At 52.3% G+C, this 19938-nt stretch overlaps 2 protein-coding genes across 5 annotated transcripts in view; both read right to left on the reverse strand.

Moving 5' to 3' along the window:
* ITGB4 (integrin subunit beta 4) overlaps window positions 1-19938 on the reverse strand; it is a 39363-nt gene that overhangs the window by 19212 nt on the left and 213 nt on the right. For 3 of the 4 annotated variants that reach the window (XM_075169996.1, XM_075169994.1, XM_075169997.1), the window contains exons 1-12: window positions 5996-6098; window positions 5598-5680; window positions 4975-5076; window positions 4337-4541; window positions 3688-3784; window positions 3066-3237; window positions 2127-2390; window positions 1626-1715; window positions 1337-1459; window positions 1019-1186; window positions 656-732; window positions 272-483 (exon numbers count right to left, since the gene is read on the reverse strand). In XM_075169996.1, coding sequence (XP_075026097.1) covers window positions 272-483; window positions 656-732; window positions 1019-1186; window positions 1337-1459; window positions 1626-1715; window positions 2127-2390; window positions 3066-3237; window positions 3688-3784; window positions 4337-4541; window positions 4975-5076; window positions 5598-5680; window positions 5996-6098 — 1696 coding nt within the window. Of the gene's footprint in view, window positions 1-271; window positions 484-655; window positions 733-1018; window positions 1187-1336; window positions 1460-1625; window positions 1716-2126; window positions 2391-3065; window positions 3238-3687; window positions 3785-4336; window positions 4542-4974; window positions 5077-5597; window positions 5681-5995; window positions 6099-19938 lie in introns of those variants that run through there. The other variant, XM_075169995.1, reaches the window with a different exon arrangement.
* The window catches only part of SAP30BP (SAP30 binding protein), a 31587-nt gene continuing 29853 nt past the window's right edge, over window positions 18205-19938 (reverse strand). Inside the window, 1 exon segment of the mRNA XM_075170007.1 lies at window positions 18205-19384. Coding sequence (XP_075026108.1) covers window positions 19203-19384 — 182 coding nt within the window. The 3' untranslated portion in view covers window positions 18205-19202.

Here is a 19938-nt window from a genome sequence, read left to right on the forward strand (position 1 = left end):
CAGGGACCAGCGCTGCACTGCTCCCTTGGCCCTGCTCACAGGCTGCCCTGGCTCTCCCGTTTTCCTTGGGGTGCAGAGGGGCTGCAAACAGACTCCACAGCATCCTCCCTGCACATTTGGAAGCACGGAGTCCCCGCAGCCCATTGCCAGTCACTCAACTCCCCATGCCAGTGCTACCAGCCCAGGGACACCCTGTCTATGCCACCGGCACAGACCAGGGCACAGTGCACCCCACAACGGGGGGATGCTGGGGCAGCAGGGCTGCTCTCACCATTGCAGAGGAAGCCGGAGGTGCGCGGGCACTGCAGGACGTCGTACTGGCAGAACGCCCCGTCAAAGCGCTGCGTCAGGTCCTCGGAGTAGCACTGGCACTTCCCGCACAGGCACTCTCCCCGGCCCGAGCACAGCTCCACATCCCCAGGGCGGATGCAGGCTTCGTTGTTGGGGGACGACGCCGGGGAGCAGTCGCACGTGTCCCCTCGCCTGGTGGGGAGGAAATGGTGCTGAGAGAGGCGGGAGCAGGGCACAGGACAGCAGGGTCCTGGCCTGGGGACTGCACGTGGGCAGGATGCCCAGGGCACAGGTGTGTGTCACTGTGGGTCCTCAGACCCAGCAGGAACCCTAGGAGGGGTACGGAGCTGCACAAGGTCCTTACCAGCCCGGGTGGCAGATGCATTGTCCGCAAACGAAGTCCCCATGGAAGCTGCACTTGGGCGAGTTAAACTCTTGTTGCTGTAAGAGGAGAGAGAAGAGATATTGCCACATGGGCTTAGCTGCCCCCAAGACCACTTCAGGAATCAGAAAGGCAGATGTAGGGGCAAAGTTTTGCCCACAAGACTGAGCTCTGCCATAGGACAACATGCCCATCTTGGTACAGGCAGTAGTGAAGATCTCCTTGGCCAGGCTGAGCCTCCGCTGAGCAACGGTGAGGGGTCAAGCAGGACCCACCAGCCAATGTGCTCCCACCCCAGGCTGGCCAGGAGGAGGTCATCTCTCTGCAACACGCACCCCCACGTACTTGTTCACAAGGGCACACATCGCAGATGACAGAGGCTGTGACTTTGAGGCTGTCGCTCAGGGACGTGGGTTTCACGTGGATAACTCCCTGCCGGTCTTTCTCAGGAAGGCTGCAGACGTGCTGCCCGCTGATATACTCAAGCGCCTTCATGCGCATGTTGAACTTGCCCTGAAAGGAAGGGACACGCCGCAGGGGTGAGCCAGCTCTGCTGGACCACAGCTCGGCTGGACCGACCCCGGGTGAAGAAGGAAGGAGGGGCGCAGCGGAGGGCTCAGCCCCTGGCAGATGCCTCCCCGCCGGGGCCGTCCGAGAACTCACCACTTCCCCACGGGTGATGTGGAAGGAGCCAGATTCTGTCTTTTTGTACATCGAGGAGGTGAACTCTGTCTTCATGGCTTTGGGGACGAAGTCAGCCCGGATGTCCATCTTGGAGCGGATGCGCTGGGCAGCAAAAGACAATCACAGCATTGATTTTCAGCAGTACCCCTGAGCCTACAGCCTGCCCCAGAGGGGCCGCATCCTACCTCCTGCCTGCTCTCCTGGGCAGGAGGTGCCCACCCTCTGCCTTCCCTGGGTGCGAGAACGAAGCCCCAGAGGGCACCATTACCTCAAAGGCTGTGCGGAGCAGCTCCACGATGTTGGAAGAGTCCTCCTGGAGCACCCCGATCTCAGAGATGGGGAAATACTTGTGCAGCTTCTGCAGAGAGACAGGAGCCTGCTGAGCCAAGGCCTTGAGAAACCTCCTCTAGCACTGAACTGAGCTCTGCTTTGAGCAGGGCTTGGACCGGAGACCTCCAAAGGTCCCTTCCAAGTGGGGAGGGTGACTCTCCAGCTCTGTGTCCTCACTGCTTTACAAGAAACAGACACCAACATGGGGAGACCTTTAAAAACCCAGATTCCTGCACCCAGTAATACACCCTGAGACCTCCCAAGACCCAGAGCAGCCCCCCAACACACTGTGGCACCCTCCCAAAGTATCAATGTGTTGGTTTAGCACTTAAGGACAAGAGATGGAACACTTTCTCCTCACAGCCGAGCTACAGGCAGAGAAGCAATGGTCCTGGAGGAAAGGTGAGCCCACGTGGTACCACCGCCGTGGTCTCCTCACCTCATAGTAGCTGTAGGAGTGGTTGGTGACAGCAAAGATGGGGATGATGTTGTGTTGGCCCAACAGGCGCACCAAGGTGGGCACCGAAGGATAGTCCTGCTTGGTGTCATACACGTAGGTGCCATCGGTGTCTAAGTGACACTGCTCATCATTTCTTGCCAGGATCCCTGCCAGGACGTTGGTACCATCAGCTTCATAGTGAAAGGCAGATTCGGTGGAGAACACAAGCAGGTGAGTGCTGTCCTTCCTCCAGCCAATCTTATCCTACAGCCGGGGAGGGGGAGAAGGAACCTTTATCTCTGTGCCCCCAAAACCACTGCACAGCACTCGCAGCCGTTGGCAGGCCAGCACTGGCAGCAGCTGGAAAACCCAAGGGGCAAGGCACCACCTCCACTTGGCAGCAAACACAACCAGCTACGTGGCCCTGGGAATCCAAGCCAGCAGGTCTCTGCTTCCCCCATCTGCACCCCCAATGCATAGGATGTCTCCCAGCCGCTCAGTGCCAGGCACATATATGTACAGGGGCAAGCCCACGTTTTTTTGGACATGTTTGGAGCTGTGCTCATCCCGCAGCCAAATGGCCAAGACCAAGTGGGCTGTTTTCCAGGGAGCAGAGTTTCACCACTGAGGGCATGAAGGGGGACAGAGCAAAGAGCACACGCAGGGTGCTCAGCAAGCAGCTCCTGTGCTGGGGATCAAACACCAGAGATACACACACAGATGGTCTAAGACCTAGGAAAAATTGGGAATGGAAAACAACTCGGCACCGGGAGCATGCAGCTGGGAGGGCAAGAACCAACTGTAGCTGAACCTGGGCTCCCTGGCTGTCTCGTCAGCTGCCCAGATGCTGCTCTTTTGCTCATCACCCAGTATCAAGATGATCCACTCATTAAAAGCAGAGCCCTGCCACACGGCTCCTGCACTCCTGGCCACCATCACCTTGCAAACAGCTGTCTGCAGGATGGCATCAAAGCCGCCCTCAGGGGCATCCAGGTTGCCAGAGATGCGCTCTTTCCTGAGCTCCTGGCTGAAGTAGTTGATGTTGCTGGTCAGGCGGATGACGTTCTTGAAGGAGAAGGGGGAGTCGGCATTGTTCCAGGGCTCACGCAGCCTAGGAGAGAAGGGGAGGGCAGGGTTTTTGAGGGGGACAGGAGCAAAGGGACGCCTGGGTGCAAGGAGAGGAAGTGTGGGGAGAGCATCCGGGGGTTGGGGAGGGCAAGGTCTTCCCTCAAGGGAAGACATGAAGTTGAGTTGGTAAACCATCAGCCCTGAGAGGTAGAAGTGATGAGGGCAGAGACGGAGAAGACAAGACATGCAATCTGTCGTGGCAGAGCGGGGAAGGTCTGAAAGCGGAGGAGGACACTGCTGGCATTGGCACGGTGCTACAGCAAGCCCTGAGCACAGGGTAGGGAGGCCAGGGGAGACCTTTGCAACGAAGGGAGAGAGATGGACAGAGGCTCTCGCACCACAGACGGTGAAGATCAGGAAAGCCACGGAGAAAAAGAAGGTGCCTGCCCTCCCCGCTCTGCTCCCATCCCAGGGACCCATTGGCCTCACTCACTTCTCAGGTCTCATGTCTGTCTGAGGGGATGAGACTTTGTCCACAAATTTGCCAAATCCGATGGTGTAATTGGAGGTCAGGGCTTGCAGGAACTCCGCTGAGAGAAGAGGAAGGGAGGGGGGAGGAGACACGTGAATAAGGAGATGTCTGTGAGGTTGCTGCTCCAGGGAAAGAAGTCCTCTCCTGGGCATCTTCTCTGCTGGACACGTCTTAGATAAGACTCCCAAACTGGCAGCTTTTAAGCTCTTTGGGCTTGGGGCTTGTCTTTTTTGGTAGTAGAAACCTATACCACCTTTGGTAGCCCCTTTCCAAGTCTGGAGCTTCTGCAATAGCACACACCACACCTATAGGTTCAAGGTGACAAAGCTGCTGCACAGATCAACCCTGCAGGGCACCAGCCCTCACACTGGGCTGAAAGGAGAGAGCACACGTGATGATCCCTGCAGGGCCAGGAGAGGCATCTCCCCACAAAGCTGCCCAAAGCAGCGATAATAAGAAACTCTAATTAAAACAGACACCTCTCGGCCCTTTGGCAGTTGCATCCCTTTCTCTGGTGCTGGCAGAGAACTCACAGCCGTGGGCAGGAGTGAGTTGCTTGCCTTCATCAGCACAGGAGCTGGCTCCCCTCTTCTCCCAGCTCTGGTCTCACCTAGGTTTTGGCCCATGCTTTTGAGGTTGTCCAGATCATCAGACATAGAGTAGGAGAAGTCCATGAGGATGTAGAGATCCACAGGGCTTTCCAAGGGCTGGAAGACATCCATGTTGAAGCTCATCTCCTCCCCAGCTCGCAGCCGCATGAACATGCTCTGGGGGGACACCTGGGTCCTCTGCAGGGACGTGTTGATACTGAAATTCTGTGAAGAAAGTGATGTGAAGGGGATGGACTCCATCTCCTGTGCAGATGCAATGAGGAGGAGACAAGGAGCAGGGAGATGGAAAGGCAGGGATGATCATGCTCCCTGCCCTCATGTGCAGCCGGGGACCGAGGCAGCCTCCCCCGTGTCCACGCGTGCCCAGCCAGCCGCCTCCTCCAGACATTGGCATTTTGCTTACATCTGTTTTGCCCGAAAAGCCACCCCAGCCCTAAGCAATCAGGGCTGGTTGCCAACAGGTTCATCAGCTAGCGAAGGCAGAGCATTGTTTTTGAGTAGACCCTACATAAACAGAGGTCTGGACTTGTATTTTTCCTGCTGAAGACTCTAGAGCAGGATGAAGGACATGAAGGACACTGGGAATGGTGGGACCCCTCAGGAGAAGCCGAGCGAGGGCTGTCTCCCCAGCACCCACCTGCTGGGTGCGCTTCTCGCCCCTGGTGTACACAATGCTGGCCTCCCCGCAGCCGTACCGCAGCAAGTTCTCCCGCAAGTCGCAACGAGGCTCTTCAAAGCTCTGCCAAGGGGGCAAGAACAACATTACAACCACAGAAAGCAGCAAATCCCCCGCACAAGTGGGAAAGGCACTTGTCAGGAAGCAGGGTCCTCTGCTGAGACCTTCAGCGAGCCTTTGGGAACAGGAGCGGGGCAGAGAGATGGGGGCGAGTCTCGCACAGAAGAGCCAATGTCCCCCAGCACCAGGGAAATGCGACCACCAGTGAGTTACTGGGTTGTCTGGGATAAGACTCTCCCTCCACCCCTTGCACACGCTCTTTCAGATCTGGCACACTGGCATTTTCCGATAAACCTCTGTATTCCTGCAAGTTTGCCCCAGACTCCCCTTCCTCCCCATTTGTCCGCACCAAAGGAAACCCAGGTTTCGGCGCTTCCCACCCAGACCAGCTCTTTGCAGAGAGAAGCTGGAGCCAGAAGCTGACTCTGCTCTTGGGTCCCTCTCCCAGCTTTCACCGTGGGTGGTGGGATCCCTCCGTCAGCAGGGTGGGAAGGGGAGCCCCGGGCTCCCCTGCAAGGTCTCACCTCGTCAGTGCAGAAGGAGCAGTCCTTATCCACTCGGATGCACTCAGTGCAGCTCTTCGCCCGGGACAGCACGCAGCGGTTATCTACCGGGAAAGATCAGGGCATCAGGAATGAAGAAAACTGAGGGAGCCATGGGAGGGCATGAGAAAGGCTGATCCCATTCCTGGGGGAGTCGGTGGAGGTTTTGCCTGGGTGGTTAGTGGAAGCCAGCAGCGGGGTAGCAAGAGGCGGGCCCCAAATGCTGGAGAGAGAAAACAGGAGGAAAGGCACAGGACAGATCTCCTAGGGACTTATCCACATGAGGACCAGCGTTTCTGGAGCCCAGGAGGGGTGCGCACAGTCCCCACAGGGCAGCGCCAAGCAGAGACCGCAGACAGACATACCAGGGCTGCACTCACTTTTGCTCCTTTGGCAGAGGCCGGTGGCACAGAGCAGGGACAGGAGAAGCAGCCCGGCACACGCCCGTGGCAGCACATCCATCCTCTTCCTCCTGAAACACATGGATTGCTATGTCACGGAGAGCCGAGAGGTGGAAACGGTCCTGGAGGCGACGGGGGCAGCTCTCGCAGAGCCCCTGCCCAGCCCGCGGGATGGGACCGCCCTGCCCGCCCGGGGGATGCTGATGCCTGGAAGCAACCTCTGATCTCAGCAGGGCAGGGCACAAAAGCAAAACCAAGAGCAGCTCAGGCATGTGCGAAAGGCTCAAAGTTCCCGGCAATGCCAGGGCAGGGCAGCTGCCAGTCACAGCACCCCTGCGTCCCGGAGTCGGGGTGCCCAGCTTGACGGGTCCCCTGGGGCAGTGGGGTCGGTGCAAGCAGCTGGAGCCCAGGCTGCTCCCAGTCGGAGCCCAGCACCGTCTGCACGTGTGAGCACCGACCAGGTCAAGACCTTGCTTTTCCTGGTGGGTTAAGGAAAAAAGAGAGGAAGAAAACAAAGCAACTGTCTATATCTCTCCCCAAAAGCAAAACAGACGCCTCCCTTTGGCTATTTCCTATCACACTAAGAGTTTCCAGGATGGTCGAACCAACAATAAATAGGGGGTGAGGCCTTGGGAAATGCCAGACTTGGAGCTTGGGAGCTGTTGAATGAATCCATGGTCTTGAGAGCCCGGCAGCTCCCCTCTGTCCTGTCCAGGGCAGCAGGACCCCTTGCATGGATCCAGAGGCCAAATCCTAAACAGAGTGAACCATTCTCCCTGCACCCACACGTGCCTGAGAAAACTCAGTGCCATCCAGAAGTCAGCATTTGGACAGTAAACAAAAGAGACAAAGCTGGAACTCGAGCTCTGCGGCTGCTGTGCTGGAGAGTGGCTCTGGCTCCAGCAAACCAGCAGGGCAAGTGAGAGCAGTCGAGGCAAAAAAATCTAGTGTAAAGACATCTTTAAAGCATCTCCTTTCTGGAAGATGCAAGTGTGAAATACAAGATGCAAATGAATTGTCTTATAGTTTCTTGCTGTGTAAGCCCTGACTCTAAAATAAACGAAGAGAATGTGAAAACCACTTAAAACAGGGAAGGAAAATGGGAAGAGCTGTTGTGTGCAGTGAAGATGTCTGAGCTCCCAGGCGGACATCCAGCACACAGACCGGTCACTTGGTGACTTAGCTACTAACAGCCTGACCTGGGGCCCAGGGAAAACCCTGGAAAGATCCGCCCTAGTCTCAGTAGCATTGGATCACACTGGATCCTGCATCGGCCACTGAAATCAATGGAAATACATAAAGCTGAGTGCTCGCAGAAATCATTGCAGCACAGGGCCCGAACCAACATAGCCATCGACCCCAGGAGATGTCTCCCTCAGTGTTTGCACTTTGTTCTCCACCACGGTCTGGATACACAGGTAACACACCACAAGACGTTGGTATCTCATTTACCTTGTCAGCTGTGCTCAGAGGGGTTTATCACACAGTAATTAATCCCCCATAGCTGAAAGGTGAGAAATATGGAAACCTCAGGGCAGCATCTCTGGGGGGGACACCCAGGGAAGCTTTGCTATTTGTCAGTACCTGGTAGCCAATATACTGTTTTTCTTACAGGTAAAAGGTACCAGTTGACCAAGGAAATCCCTGTATTTTCCTCCCACGGCCCCTGAGCACAGGTCCTTGCCACACCGACTGTCCCCAGCTCAGGCTCCTCACAGGTTTGGCTTCAGGCAGTCCCCCCGGCCAAGCCCCAGCACTGGCTCTGAGGCCGGCAGTTGTCCTCGTCCCTGGACATGCCTGTGACCTCCTTCAGCAAAAGTCCTCACGCTACCACTTGCTGGCAACGTCGTGTCCCTTGCCACTGAGGGCCGCTGAAACAGACGGGTTTTAGAGCCAGGAAAATCCGTTTTTCCCTTGCTCCGCTCCAGCGAGCCATGCCAGCCACAGCGACCGGCGCTACAGAGACATGGGGAGATGCCAATTAGAGGTGAGATGAAAGGGTAGGGAAGTCCTTTGAGTCCGTCAAGGGAAAACACAGCGAAAACATCCCCCGAGCACTCAGTAAATCCCATCTCCCATCATGGCAAAGGCCACAAGGAGAGGATTGAGTACAGGGGACCGAATTATTCAGCTCACACACCCATATTCCAAGGTAGCCTCAAAGCACAGACCTAATTCATCCTCCTTTAATCACAAGTCAAGAAAGAGTCACCAAGAGATGGATGGACACACCCCGGGCCTTGGACATATAAACTGCTGTCATGTCTTTTCAAGTGCTGACATAAAAGGCCATAAAACTCAGTTCGATATTAACATCCTGTTGCCCTGTGAGCCGCCAACCTCCAAGGATTTAGCTGGGCGGTTGCCAGCGGGCAGGGCGTTGGTGGCACAGAGCATCGCCGCTACCGGCTGCAGGAACGCAGCCCGTAACATTTGCACAAAAATATGTGAGCGGCCATCCCTTGATTTCAAAAGTGTCTTCTGGAAGGGAAAACGCCACTTTCACTTCGGAAAAGCTGCAGGAGTTTGTTTGGATTTTCATGATGACAACAACAAAAAGCAGCTGTTCAGCTGTGCAAAACCCAGCAACGAAGCGGAGCAGCTCCTGGCTGCACATAAACATCCTACCCCATCCCAGACCACCGCTCCAGCATTTTCTCCTGGTCTCCTCCCTCTCCCCCAGCCTTTACCTGCACCTCGGCACAGCTGACAAACCTGCTCCAGAAAGACGCTGGGAACCCTTGAGCTTGGAGAAGCCGGGGCTGGGTACCTCATCCCCAAAAAACAGGGGATGCTCCAAAGAAACCACTGGAGCAATGAGACAGCAGACAGGGTTGGAGCAGCAGAGCTTCATCACCCTTTCCTGTCCTGTCCCCACCCCATCCGCACCCCATCAGCTCCATGCTGGGAAGGACAAGGCTGAAGCCAGGCATCGCCCCGGGGTGGATGGGGGAGAGGGACCAAGGAGCAGGTTACGATGAGCCACGAGCCCATGGTGGGAGCCTGGTTCCAGCTGCCATGTGGGGGACAGCCGGCAGGTCGGGGACATGGGAGTGGGAAAGCGAGGGAGATGCTCGAGCTCCCTGGCGCAGCCTTTCCTCCCTCCGGTGGGCAGTGCCCTTTTTGTGACTGCTGACGCCCCGTCCTGCCGAGGGGTGCACTGGGGCTGTGTAGGGGACTGATGCCCTGGTAGATGGGAGGCATCTGGAGGAGCACCTGCTTGCCCATGTGTGCTGGGGACCACCATGCTTGCAGCGTGCTGGGGCAGGCAGGCGGTGCTGGTCGAGGGAGAGCTAATAGCGATGGAGCCTCCTGGCTGCAGAGGCACACCTGGGACCCCCAGCGCCGCGCTGAGGCTGGTCATGGTGTCGTCGAGCTCCAGACCCCAGACGTGGCCCCCAGCATCCTCCAGCGAAGGACAAAACAAGCGGGACCCAGCCCAGGGACCCACACGGAGCTGCTGGGGTCAGGGAATGGCCAACACCACCCTGTGCCGGCAAAGGGCCAGTGGCTCCGATACCATCTCCTCCCGCTGCCTCCCGGGCTCGGGCAGGGGGGAACCCCGAGGGGCAGAACCGGCAGGAAGGTCAGGACCCTGCCTGCGGGGCTGCCTGCATGCCGGCGCAGCCCCAAGACCCTCCCGTCCCCCCGACACCTCCCCACGTGCCGCTCCCAGCCCCACGAGACGCCTTTCCTCTCCCTCCCCTCCACGGGTGCTCCTCATCCCCCTTGCTCCTCATCCCCCTTTTCCCCCCACCTAACCTGTGCCTGTCAGCTGCCTCGCACCAATCCTTCCATCCATCTATTTCCCTGTTTCCCATGTATTTCAGATCTGCCAGCTCGCAAATACCCCGACATCTGCAGTTCAGCAAAGCTCACCCTGAACCCCCACTCCCCCGTGGCCTTTTCCTCCCAGGACACCCTCTCCCCTCGCTCCCCCCTCGCAGGGGGCTTGCATGCAGTCACCCATTCTGCAAAACAACCTCCATGGGTTCAGCGAGTCGGTGCCACCCGCAGCCCAGCCGACCGCCGGCGCTTTCACCCCTAAGAGCTTTCCCTGGGTGCCAGCTCCAAGGCACAACCGCCTTTTCCCCTGGAAGCAGGGTGGACAGGGAGGGCAACCTTTGAAACCTGCAACAAATGGTCCCCAAAGCGCTCAGCTCTGCCTTATCACACGGCGGTACCCCCACCTCCACCCCATGGCCCCCCACCCAAATACCTTCCGAGAGAAAAACCGCCCTGCGCAGCCCTGCAAAGCCCTGCTCGGTCACGAGTGCTGCCCTTCCCAGCTGGCCGAGAGGCACGAGACTGCATCCGACAGCCAAAGACAGAGGAAAAAGGGGGACAGCAGGCAGCGAGCTGGGCCCCCTCGCTCTGCGCCCTGCCTACCTGCTCACGCAAGGAGCCCCGCACCTTATTTCACCCCCCAGTTAATTAACATGGCGAAATTAAAGCAAGCTGGACGCTAAAGAGCACAGATGAATTAATTCCACAAACCTCATTAGCGCTGGGTCTGACTCAGTGTCCAAATCCTCTGCTGCAGCCCGAATAACAGGCACCCACACACCAAGCCAAGAAATTCTTCCGAAGCCAGAGGGGGAACACGCTGCTTCGCTGCCGTGACTTGATTTCCAGCCTTGGCCTTTTCTTTCTTTCTTCCCCCCCCCACCCTCTCTCCTCTCTGTTTTCTGTCCCTTTTCTCTTTCCGGTTAAACGTCAACTTCCAGTCCGGCGGGGAGGGCAGGCAGCCCGCGGTCCCACATACCTCCCCGCTGGTTTCTGTACCCTCCAGTCAAATATCGACTTTGTTCTCGCTCCCCTCGCCGTGCCGGAGCTGCCGCCTCTCCCTCCCGGGGGGCTGCTGGGGAGGAAAGGTGGGAGCCGCGATAAATGAGATCGGATCCCAGGTGAGGACGAGCTTTATCCCAGCTAGGGAGGGAGGAGGGGGTGCCCGTGACTCAGGGGTTGGCATTCGTCCTTCGCACACCTGGACGGGCAGGCACAGCTCGCGCAGCCGCCCCGGACCCTCCCTCCCTCCGCACAAGCACCGTCCCACAGGAAAAGGGCTGAGCGGGTGGTGGGAAGGCGGCCGCCACACCGAGGGGTGGAGGGGGCTGCGGGCGATGGGCAGCATCGGCTTCGCCCGGGAGCCAGTCAGCCGCCTGCTCGGGGCAGAGCCCAGGGCGTTCACTGGCCCCCCTCGCCCGGGGTTTCTCCTCCACATTTCCCACTGGCACGAGCTGGGGGTATCATCCCCAGCTGAAATATGAGGTAAGTTCCTGCCGTGACAAGAACCCGGCTGCCGAGCCCAGCCTCGGTACCTGGCTCACAAAGAGGACGGATCCACGTCCTGCTTTATCCAGGGCACGAGCACGACAGCCCACTCCTCGTCTGCAACAGATCCAGCTCAAGGGGCAGTGCAACCCCTTGTAGCGCCATAAATGAGACCCATCCACACCAGCTCCTAATGCGTCCTACCATGGTCCAAGGGTGCAGGGAGCAGCAATCCCACTTCTGCGTCCAGCCCTTCTGTTGGGCTGGATCCGAAACCCCTTCCCCAGTCAAAGGAACAGCAGAGGATGGTTTGGAGTTCAGGTGAGGGATTTTTTTGTCCCACAGCACCCCTTTTGCCTTAGAGTCCAGGGTTTGTCACGGCTCAGACCTGGTAGCACCTCCCATGGTGCAGAGTGTACACATACCAGAACAGATGTGACGGTGGAGGCTGCATTTTAGCTCCCCAGTAAATCCACACAAGAAAAACTGCATCCCCTCAGCTTCACCACAAACAATAGCAACAGCCAGATGAAAAAGAAAGGCATATTTCCTGCCTTTCTTGGAGATTAAAAAGAGGAGCAGAGGAATTTTGGCCTCTTCATTATTAACACAGCATCACGGTGGCTGCTGATTGACTCCCTAATGATGGTGACCGAGCATTGATTCAAATAAAAGCGATGAGCAGGATTCCTTTCACTACAAGAAATAGGAAGCTCAAGTAAATACGTGTAAACGGAGTAAGCCCCAGGAAAGAGGAGGATATGCTCGTGCCATTAAAAACTGCAGCAAATAGGAAACAGGCATGGGCGCAGCTGAAGATGGCCCAGGCAGTTTAAGTCTGGTATTTCCTGCAACCTCAACATTACCCTGGCCCTTTTCGAGATGCCATTTCCTATATTTAAACAAAAATTCTGAAAATTAAGGGATTTTGTGGTTTGGGTTTTTTTAACCACAACGGACATTTACTGCAACATCAGAGCTGGGACATGAGGCTCTGATGCTCGAGCTACAGCAGTGGATGCTGGCAAAGAGCAAAGCATCACTGTTGAGGGGCTGAAGGCAGAGGAACCCGCTCTGCCTTCGGGAGCCACAGAGGCAGCAGGCAGAGGAAAGCTGGGCTTCAGTTCGCGAGGCCGGAGGGGAGCGCGTGCTGGTGCTCACAGACATGTCTGCTCACCTCCCCTGGTCCCATCCACCAGCAGCACATGGCTCCTGTCAGCCCCAGCCTACCTCCCACCACCACAGTTCTCCCTTGGCGTTGGGGTAAGCAATGCTGCCAGGTGCTGGAGTTAAAAAAGGCAATCTGAGCTACAAGCAAGAAACATATTACTTACAAAAAAAAAAAAAAGGGTATTTTAGTGATGGTTCCCCAACAGGAGCCCCAGAGCCAACCAGAAAAAGCTTGGGAGCAGCCAGCTTCCACCACAATCCTTGGTGTCCTTGGTTTCTGGATGTCCTCCTTTCTCCACCTGAGATGGAGGATGTTTATGTTGCCTCCTGTAAAGTATGTCTGGTCTCACCTACACTCTGACAGCCCCAGGGCCGCCTGACACTATCTCCCTCCCATTCATCCCAGCAGCCTGGAGGAACAAGGACCAGGTCCAGCTCCGCTCAGCACCTCCCGCTGCAAGAAGGAGCCCATTTACTCAATATGGGTGCTGCCAGAGGAGCCCGAGATGTTAATTTTCCACCTTTCTTTGAAAAGTCCCTCACAGATCTCCAAGCAAACAGAGCATGAATTTTCCCAGAGGTTTTTAACTGGGCTGCATTTAAGGAGACATTTGCAGGGCTGATAAAAGGCACTTTTCTGGTATCAAGAGAATTCTACCACCAAACTTTAAAGCACCAAAGCAGAGAGGAATTATAAATTCTCAGTAAACAGTCACAAAAATTTAATAGGTTTTCACTTCATCTTGCCTTTTTAAAAAAAAAAAAAATTGCTGTTTTATGGGTTGCTGCACTGTATACAGTATTAGCAATATCCTGCTATCTGGCGTAAATTTAAGGTATCCTTAATAATGTATTATTAATGCACATTAATGTGCACATAATTTATTGCACTGAATTATGCTTAATATAATTACCCAAGCAATTAAAAGTGCAGGATGAAATCCTCCCATGTTGTCTTCCTCAGCCTTTCCCCTAAGACAGCATAAACTATGCGTGTCTGTTGTTCTGCAATGGATGTTCTGTGTCATAAACATGTACCTAAAAGAAAATCTCTTTGCTGAATGTCATGGATGCCCATTTGCCCCTGGGATGGACCGGCAGCAAGAGGTAAGTGGGCCTCCGAAACAAGAGGAAAATGTTAGTAAAGGATCCAGGATAAAACTTCAGCCTACCACAATCCTAACATCCATCTAGAGAAAACAAGACCTTCCAGGATTACATTAGCATGTTACCCAGCTGCCAAAAGGCTGAAAACACACTGATGTTATGTTTGAAAGATTTAGCAAGATAGCCCACCTTTCCTCGCAGTTTGTGTTGGCTGACCCCATATAAGACATTCAGTAGTGTGGGCGAGAGTCTCGTGAAGAGCCAGCCAACACAAACCGGGAGAGAAGGTGGACTGTCACCTCTTGTCATGGTCTCCAGGCACTACAAGAGGCTACACAAAGAGGACAGAGGTTAAAAGTACCAGCAACCTTTTACAGCTGCACCAAAAGGCAGGCTTGTTTTCTTGCTAATGCTGGATCATACAAACATGGCAGAGGACAGACAGACAGACGCCTTCTACGTGAAAAGGCAAAACCTTCATCTTGTGAAATCCTGCTGCTTTGCTGTTTATTGGCAACCAAAAGCACGAGCCCAGCCCCAGCCGAAGACAAGTTTTAAATAAACAAAGACTAAATATTGGAAGTCATCGGTGTCCACGGTTCACGCTTAGAACAAAAGGAAGGAAGTTGAATACAAACAGTCAGAGGAACAGCAGCGCATGGCAAGGCTTGGAGATGGAAAACTGCTCTGTAAGAGAGGCATGAATACACTGGAGTGAAAAGGAGACTTTGGTGGCACCTCATAGCCCCTTCGTGGGTCTTGCACCTCAACAGCCATTTATTTACTTCAATGTTTAACAGTCTTAGCCCTGCTGGAAAGCATCTCTTTCTTTGGAGGTAACAACTCTGGGCTTTCCTGGGTTCACATTTTTAACAGGAGCAAGCAGCCCATACCCTTTGATAACTTTCTGGGCACACTGCAAAGACCATCTGTTTGAGGGGCTTTGCAGAAAGCTACAGCTTCTTCTCCCCTGCGACGAAGAAGAGCTGGAAGGGAGCTCATGCAGGTGTCAGTTGGCTGGACGCCGGCTGAAGCAATCACCTCCACGCTGCTAGAGCCGCCTGTGTCATCAGCAAAGCCTTGGCATGGCCTAAAGCCTTGGCAAAGATGACTTTTTCTTTTAATTTTTAAGTCTCAGTAAATAACTCTCATAAAACAGACAGTAGAGCAGCAATCCAACTAAAACATAGCTTCAGGTGCTCACATTTTACAGTTTGAGGTGGGGCTGGCAAGGGCTGCCCCTCCCCACCTGCTCTGTGGGTTAGGCAGCACCCAGTGAGACATAAAACAAAAAGCAAATCCTGAACACACAAAATCCCTTCCCACAACAGCATCAAAGGAGGACAGATCTCTAAATCACAACAAGCAAACAGAAAAGAAAATCAACACCTCAGGGCATGGAGGTGGGAGAAGAGACTTCAGAAGGGAGGGCGAGAGCAGAACCACCTCCACCAAGGATGACTTCATTACAGCAGCTCTCCTCCCTCCACTGAGCAGCCTGGCATGGCAGAGACACACACTTGAACGTGGAGTTTCAGCTAAGACAAACCTACTCAAGCTAGGAGACGCCCATGCTTAAAAAGGTAGTAAGCAGAGAGAAGCCCTGTGGTTTTCAAGGAGCATGAGCCTGTAATTCTCAGACTAAGGAACAATGAAAACAGGACTGGTTTTACTCTCCTGGGTACAGCTAGTCTCCCCTTGGAAGGAGAGGTAAGAATGAGTATCTATGGCTTTTAGGAATCAGAAGTGCAGCCTGAGCAATCACTATTGCAGCAAGCAGCATAAAGAACCTTTTAGCCATGTAAGCTGCGAGTTTGCATTAGTGCAGCTCAGACACAGCATGCAGTTCTTAGGGGCTATTTAAAACACAGGCACTTGGACATTCAGCAGGTCCCTCCAGCCCTCCTGCGCTCAGCAGCTGTCACACAGCCCTGGTATGATCACAGCCATAGATTTCTAACAAGCAAACTAGTCAAACCTCCCATTTGAGGGCTTCAGGCCGTGGCTTCATGGGCCAGAAAAGGATCCTTTTCCCTCAGGACATTGCTCTTGCATGCCTGAAGCTTCCTCCACCATTCTCTGGTGCGCTGACTGACCACAGCCAAGTGCAAGCAAGCCACCAACCCGTACGATCACATTCTCAGAGGTAGGAAAGAGACTTTTTCCTAGAACTGTAGTTTCAAACCTGTGTATCCGTCTATTACTTCTGATAGCAACACACAAGATAAACAAGAGCAGTGAACTATTGTACTGGCTGCAAGTTTATTATACAGTGGTTGGCATCTCCACTCCAGCTTTTTGGAAAGGAGAGAGGAAAAAAAAAACCCAAATCATGCATGTTTCAAGTTGTTTCTCCGCTGCGGATAGCAAACACTCAGTCATGAGAGCTCAGGAGTTGCTGCCAGAGTGCAGCCCAGTTCAGCCAAGTCTCTTGCAAAAGCCTGTTACTGCAGGAGTTTGAAAACTGCTGCTCCAGGTGCCTCACAGCCATCTCTCCTGAACACGCCTCAGCAGAGCTAGTTTTAGGAAGTGTTCTCCTTATCCCTCTATGTAGCATCATCAAGCCCTGCTGATGAGCATTCTCCTATTGCTCCAGAGTTGCAGGACATTATCGCTCCCTGCCGCTGCAGCAAGGCAGGAGCTAAACGAGCAGCGTTTCTTAGCTCTGGTCGTAAAGTCTGCAGAGAAATCCAGAGGTTTGGAATGACTATGGATGCTGCAGAGCAAGAAGGAAGAGGGTGCATGAAAGAGGAAGGGGTGGGGTGCCAGAATGAGTGATATGAATAAGATACTTGCATTTGAACAATGTTCAGTAGCTTCTGTAGTTAAATGATTCATCCCCAAGAACTTCAGCAGTTACCCTGTGTCAGGTGCTTAACTGGTAAGATTGGTTAAATTAATGTCGTCTCATCAGACTCTCCCACTTTGTGCTTACCACCAATTACAGTTACAGACAGGACAGAGGAAGGGGACGCACAAGACCGGCTGGTACCTCTGGCACTAGGCTGCATTTCTGTGTACTGGCACACATCTCAATGAGATATTTAATCTCACTCAGCTTCAGACTTGCTCACAGCATGCATATTAAAGATACTCATTAGAGGAACGTTAGTTGTTCTAGTAGCCCAGACACACCTCCCACCCCTATTCACGGGAGCAGACAATTGCAGGGATCCTTCTGGTGCCCAAAGTTTGTCATGAATCTACAGTCTGAGAGCAATTGCAGCAGCTGGTGCCCACTTTGCTGCAGTTTTACTGTTGTACCTTTATCCACCTGTTGTTCAGCAGGACTTTAACATAGATATTTATATCATACAAGTTTTAAACAGGCTGGAATTGTACAAGGCATTCTAGAAAGGAGAGTCATCTTACGGAGCTGCAAAGCTACCTAATGGCTTGTATTTCCCACCGGAAGTACATCCTTGGCCTTTAAAGGAAACCCCTGAAAACTGTTCCTCAAGGCAAGGAAATAAACAGCTCGAACAGTTGAGGTGAAATGTGTCATCCTCTGCAGAGTACGTAACAGTCCCAAAACAGAAGATACCCCTCAGCCAAAGGAGCTGTCACTATCTTCCACAGCATGAGGATGGAGTTAAGGCTTGCAGGAATCAAGTCAGAAGCCCAATGCAGAGTAATTTAACAGAAGAGGTGTTTTCATCTCGTTATTTTCATGCCTTTCAATATTTTGTTGTTTTAAAAAAAGAGCAATTCCACCATCTCCCCAGTTTCACATGCTACAGCCTCATCAGTTCCCTGATTTCTCCCCCATGAGCATTTCTGGACACACAGACGATTTTTTTAAAGCTAAAATGACTGCTAAGACAAAGTGTTTAACACATTTTAAAATTATTTAAAAGCAGGAAACCAACCTCTTATTTCTTCCTTAAGTCTCCATAAATGCAAAGCCTGGATCAGGAGTGACATGAGGTACACAAAAACCTGAAAAACCAACACTGAATTCTAAGGAATTTATTCTTTTGTTGATCTAGCAACCTTCCCTCCTATCACTGCTTATGCACTAGGAAAAAAAACAGGCTCTGGGTAGAAATTTAACTTAAAACAATGGGAAACAGAAAAATTACTGAATCTGAAAAATCATGATCTAAGAATTAAAGACCATTTAAATAATCCAGAGTGACCACTGCAAAGAAGAAAAAAGTCCAGGTTAGCAGCTGTTTCTCTACAGAAATGGAACCATTCAAGTTATTTATCCCACCTACCTCAAAACAATGAACAAACCACTTAATTTGCTGTTGAGCTCCTTTTTAGGAGACTGACTGCTATAGATGAAGGTTTTATGAAAGACCCAGGTGCTAGTACTAGAAAGTAACTTTTGAAGAAGTTTAAGATGCAGGAACAGGTTTGAAAAAAATAGTGTGAAGAACAGCTGAATTACCAACTATTTCAGAACATCCTCTACAACAAAAGTATCTCCAATCAAAATCAGTTTAATGCCTCAATTTATTCCCCCCTTGCCCCCAGAGTTTGAGATCTTAAAAAAATCCATAATGTGAAAAAACCTTCATGCCATCCCCACCCTCATGGAATTGTTACATACTCACCTAATGTTATCTGTAACCCAAACCACAACAAATGGATACTGATTCTCCCTCACCAAGATGAGAAATGCAGACACATGAATTACACCAGGGTTTTTTCTAAAGACTTTTCCATTTTTACAATATCTTTTTTCTTACACAGGTAAGAAGATTTATACAATAAAATTTTCAACCAAAAATACTTTTTCACAACAGTGGAGCAAGCAGTAACTGTCATGTGTGCATTTCACATTACATCACTATCTAGTACAAAGATAGACAATATCACAATCAAGATCAGACACTCTACTCTGCTTATCTGCTGTCCAATCTCATTCCATGGCAATGGAAGAGTTACCTTTGCAAATGAGTCCACAAATCAAACCTCTACAGCTTATAGGATCTGCATAGAAATCTCCATCCTGCAAGACAGTAACAAGACTATTTCAGCAGTTTCCTCAATAGTTCAACTATTTAACACGTGGTCACTAAGATCTACATGGATATGCACACAGGTACAGAATGTCAGTACTATAATAAAGAGTGAGTCTACATTCATAGATATAGATCACTTCAAGTCTCTGCTGCGCGTTTGAAGATGGACACTGACCAATTGTCTCTGCTTTAATTCCCTTGGAACTGAGTTAGCAATACATGAGGGAGGTACATATCACAAGCTGCTAGCAGCCTCTGAGCATGACCTGGAATACACAAGGGTAATACTGATATTCCTTCACTACTCGCCTTTTTTTTTTGTCACCCCCCTAAACCACATTTGCAAGTAGGAAAGAAGAACCCAACACAGTAATTTAATAAGCTAACTTTTACAAGCTGACTCCAGATACCACCTTCCTCCAGCACAGCACACAGACTGGTTCTTCCCACAGCAAGAAAAGACAGAGGCATTTTCGGCAGAGGTCCATTCCTGTGGGCACACAGCTGGCATGCCTGCTCCTGCCCCCATTCTTTCAAAAGGGAACTGTGGTCTGTTTCAAAGAATCTTGTCATCTTTTACCAAAGGCGAAAGCTACCCCTCCCTTCTGAGAACAATGGCTTCAATGACAATTAAGTCAAAAAATCCAGGCCCAGCACACCAGTCACTGCTTTGCCTTTTTCACAATGGTGCCAACAGCTGATATGACTGTAGTTTTGGATCCACTTGCGCTGGTTGTCACTGTGACAACGCCTGGCAGTGTTGCAGTAGTGGTGAGGATGGTGGGCTGAGCTATCGTCGTTACAGGGATGGCCGAGTCCCACTTGCTCTTCCTCTTCTGGGCATCTATGAATTTGATTAGATCAAGCAAACGAGGATTAGCATTATGTTAAAGGTCACCAATCCCTTCGTAATAGCCTGTCTTGTCAACTGTTAATATACCACTGCTTGACTAGACAACTTTCCCTCACATTAATTTCAGCATACACTGGTAGTAAATGTTGAGGGGGAAAGACAACTTTATACCTCAAGAGTCAAACTAAAACTCTACTCCTGAACTCCAGCCAAATGGGAGTCAGGTTCACTCCCTGCCCCAAAGCATATTTAATTTTAACAGAGCACACGGATCTCAGTTGCTCAGGTATGGGCACAGGACACACTCATCTGCCTCCAGTGTTTTTTCTCCCTTCCTCCCAGTTTAAAAGGCAAGCTGTAGGCAGGAGAATGATTTTCAATCTTTCCAAATCTCTTGAGATGTATCAGTCCCAAGAACACTCTACAAACATAGACATCAGCGGGTTTCTTGACCCACTAATAAATCTCTTCACTACCCCACCTGTCCCTAGTCTTTCATTCCAGAAGGACAGCCATGGGATATAGGGACTAGAGGAAAGCTAGTC

Source organism: Calonectris borealis, chromosome 20, assembly GCF_964195595.1.
Source record: "Calonectris borealis chromosome 20, bCalBor7.hap1.2, whole genome shotgun sequence".
Taxonomy (NCBI): domain Eukaryota; kingdom Metazoa; phylum Chordata; class Aves; order Procellariiformes; family Procellariidae; genus Calonectris; species Calonectris borealis.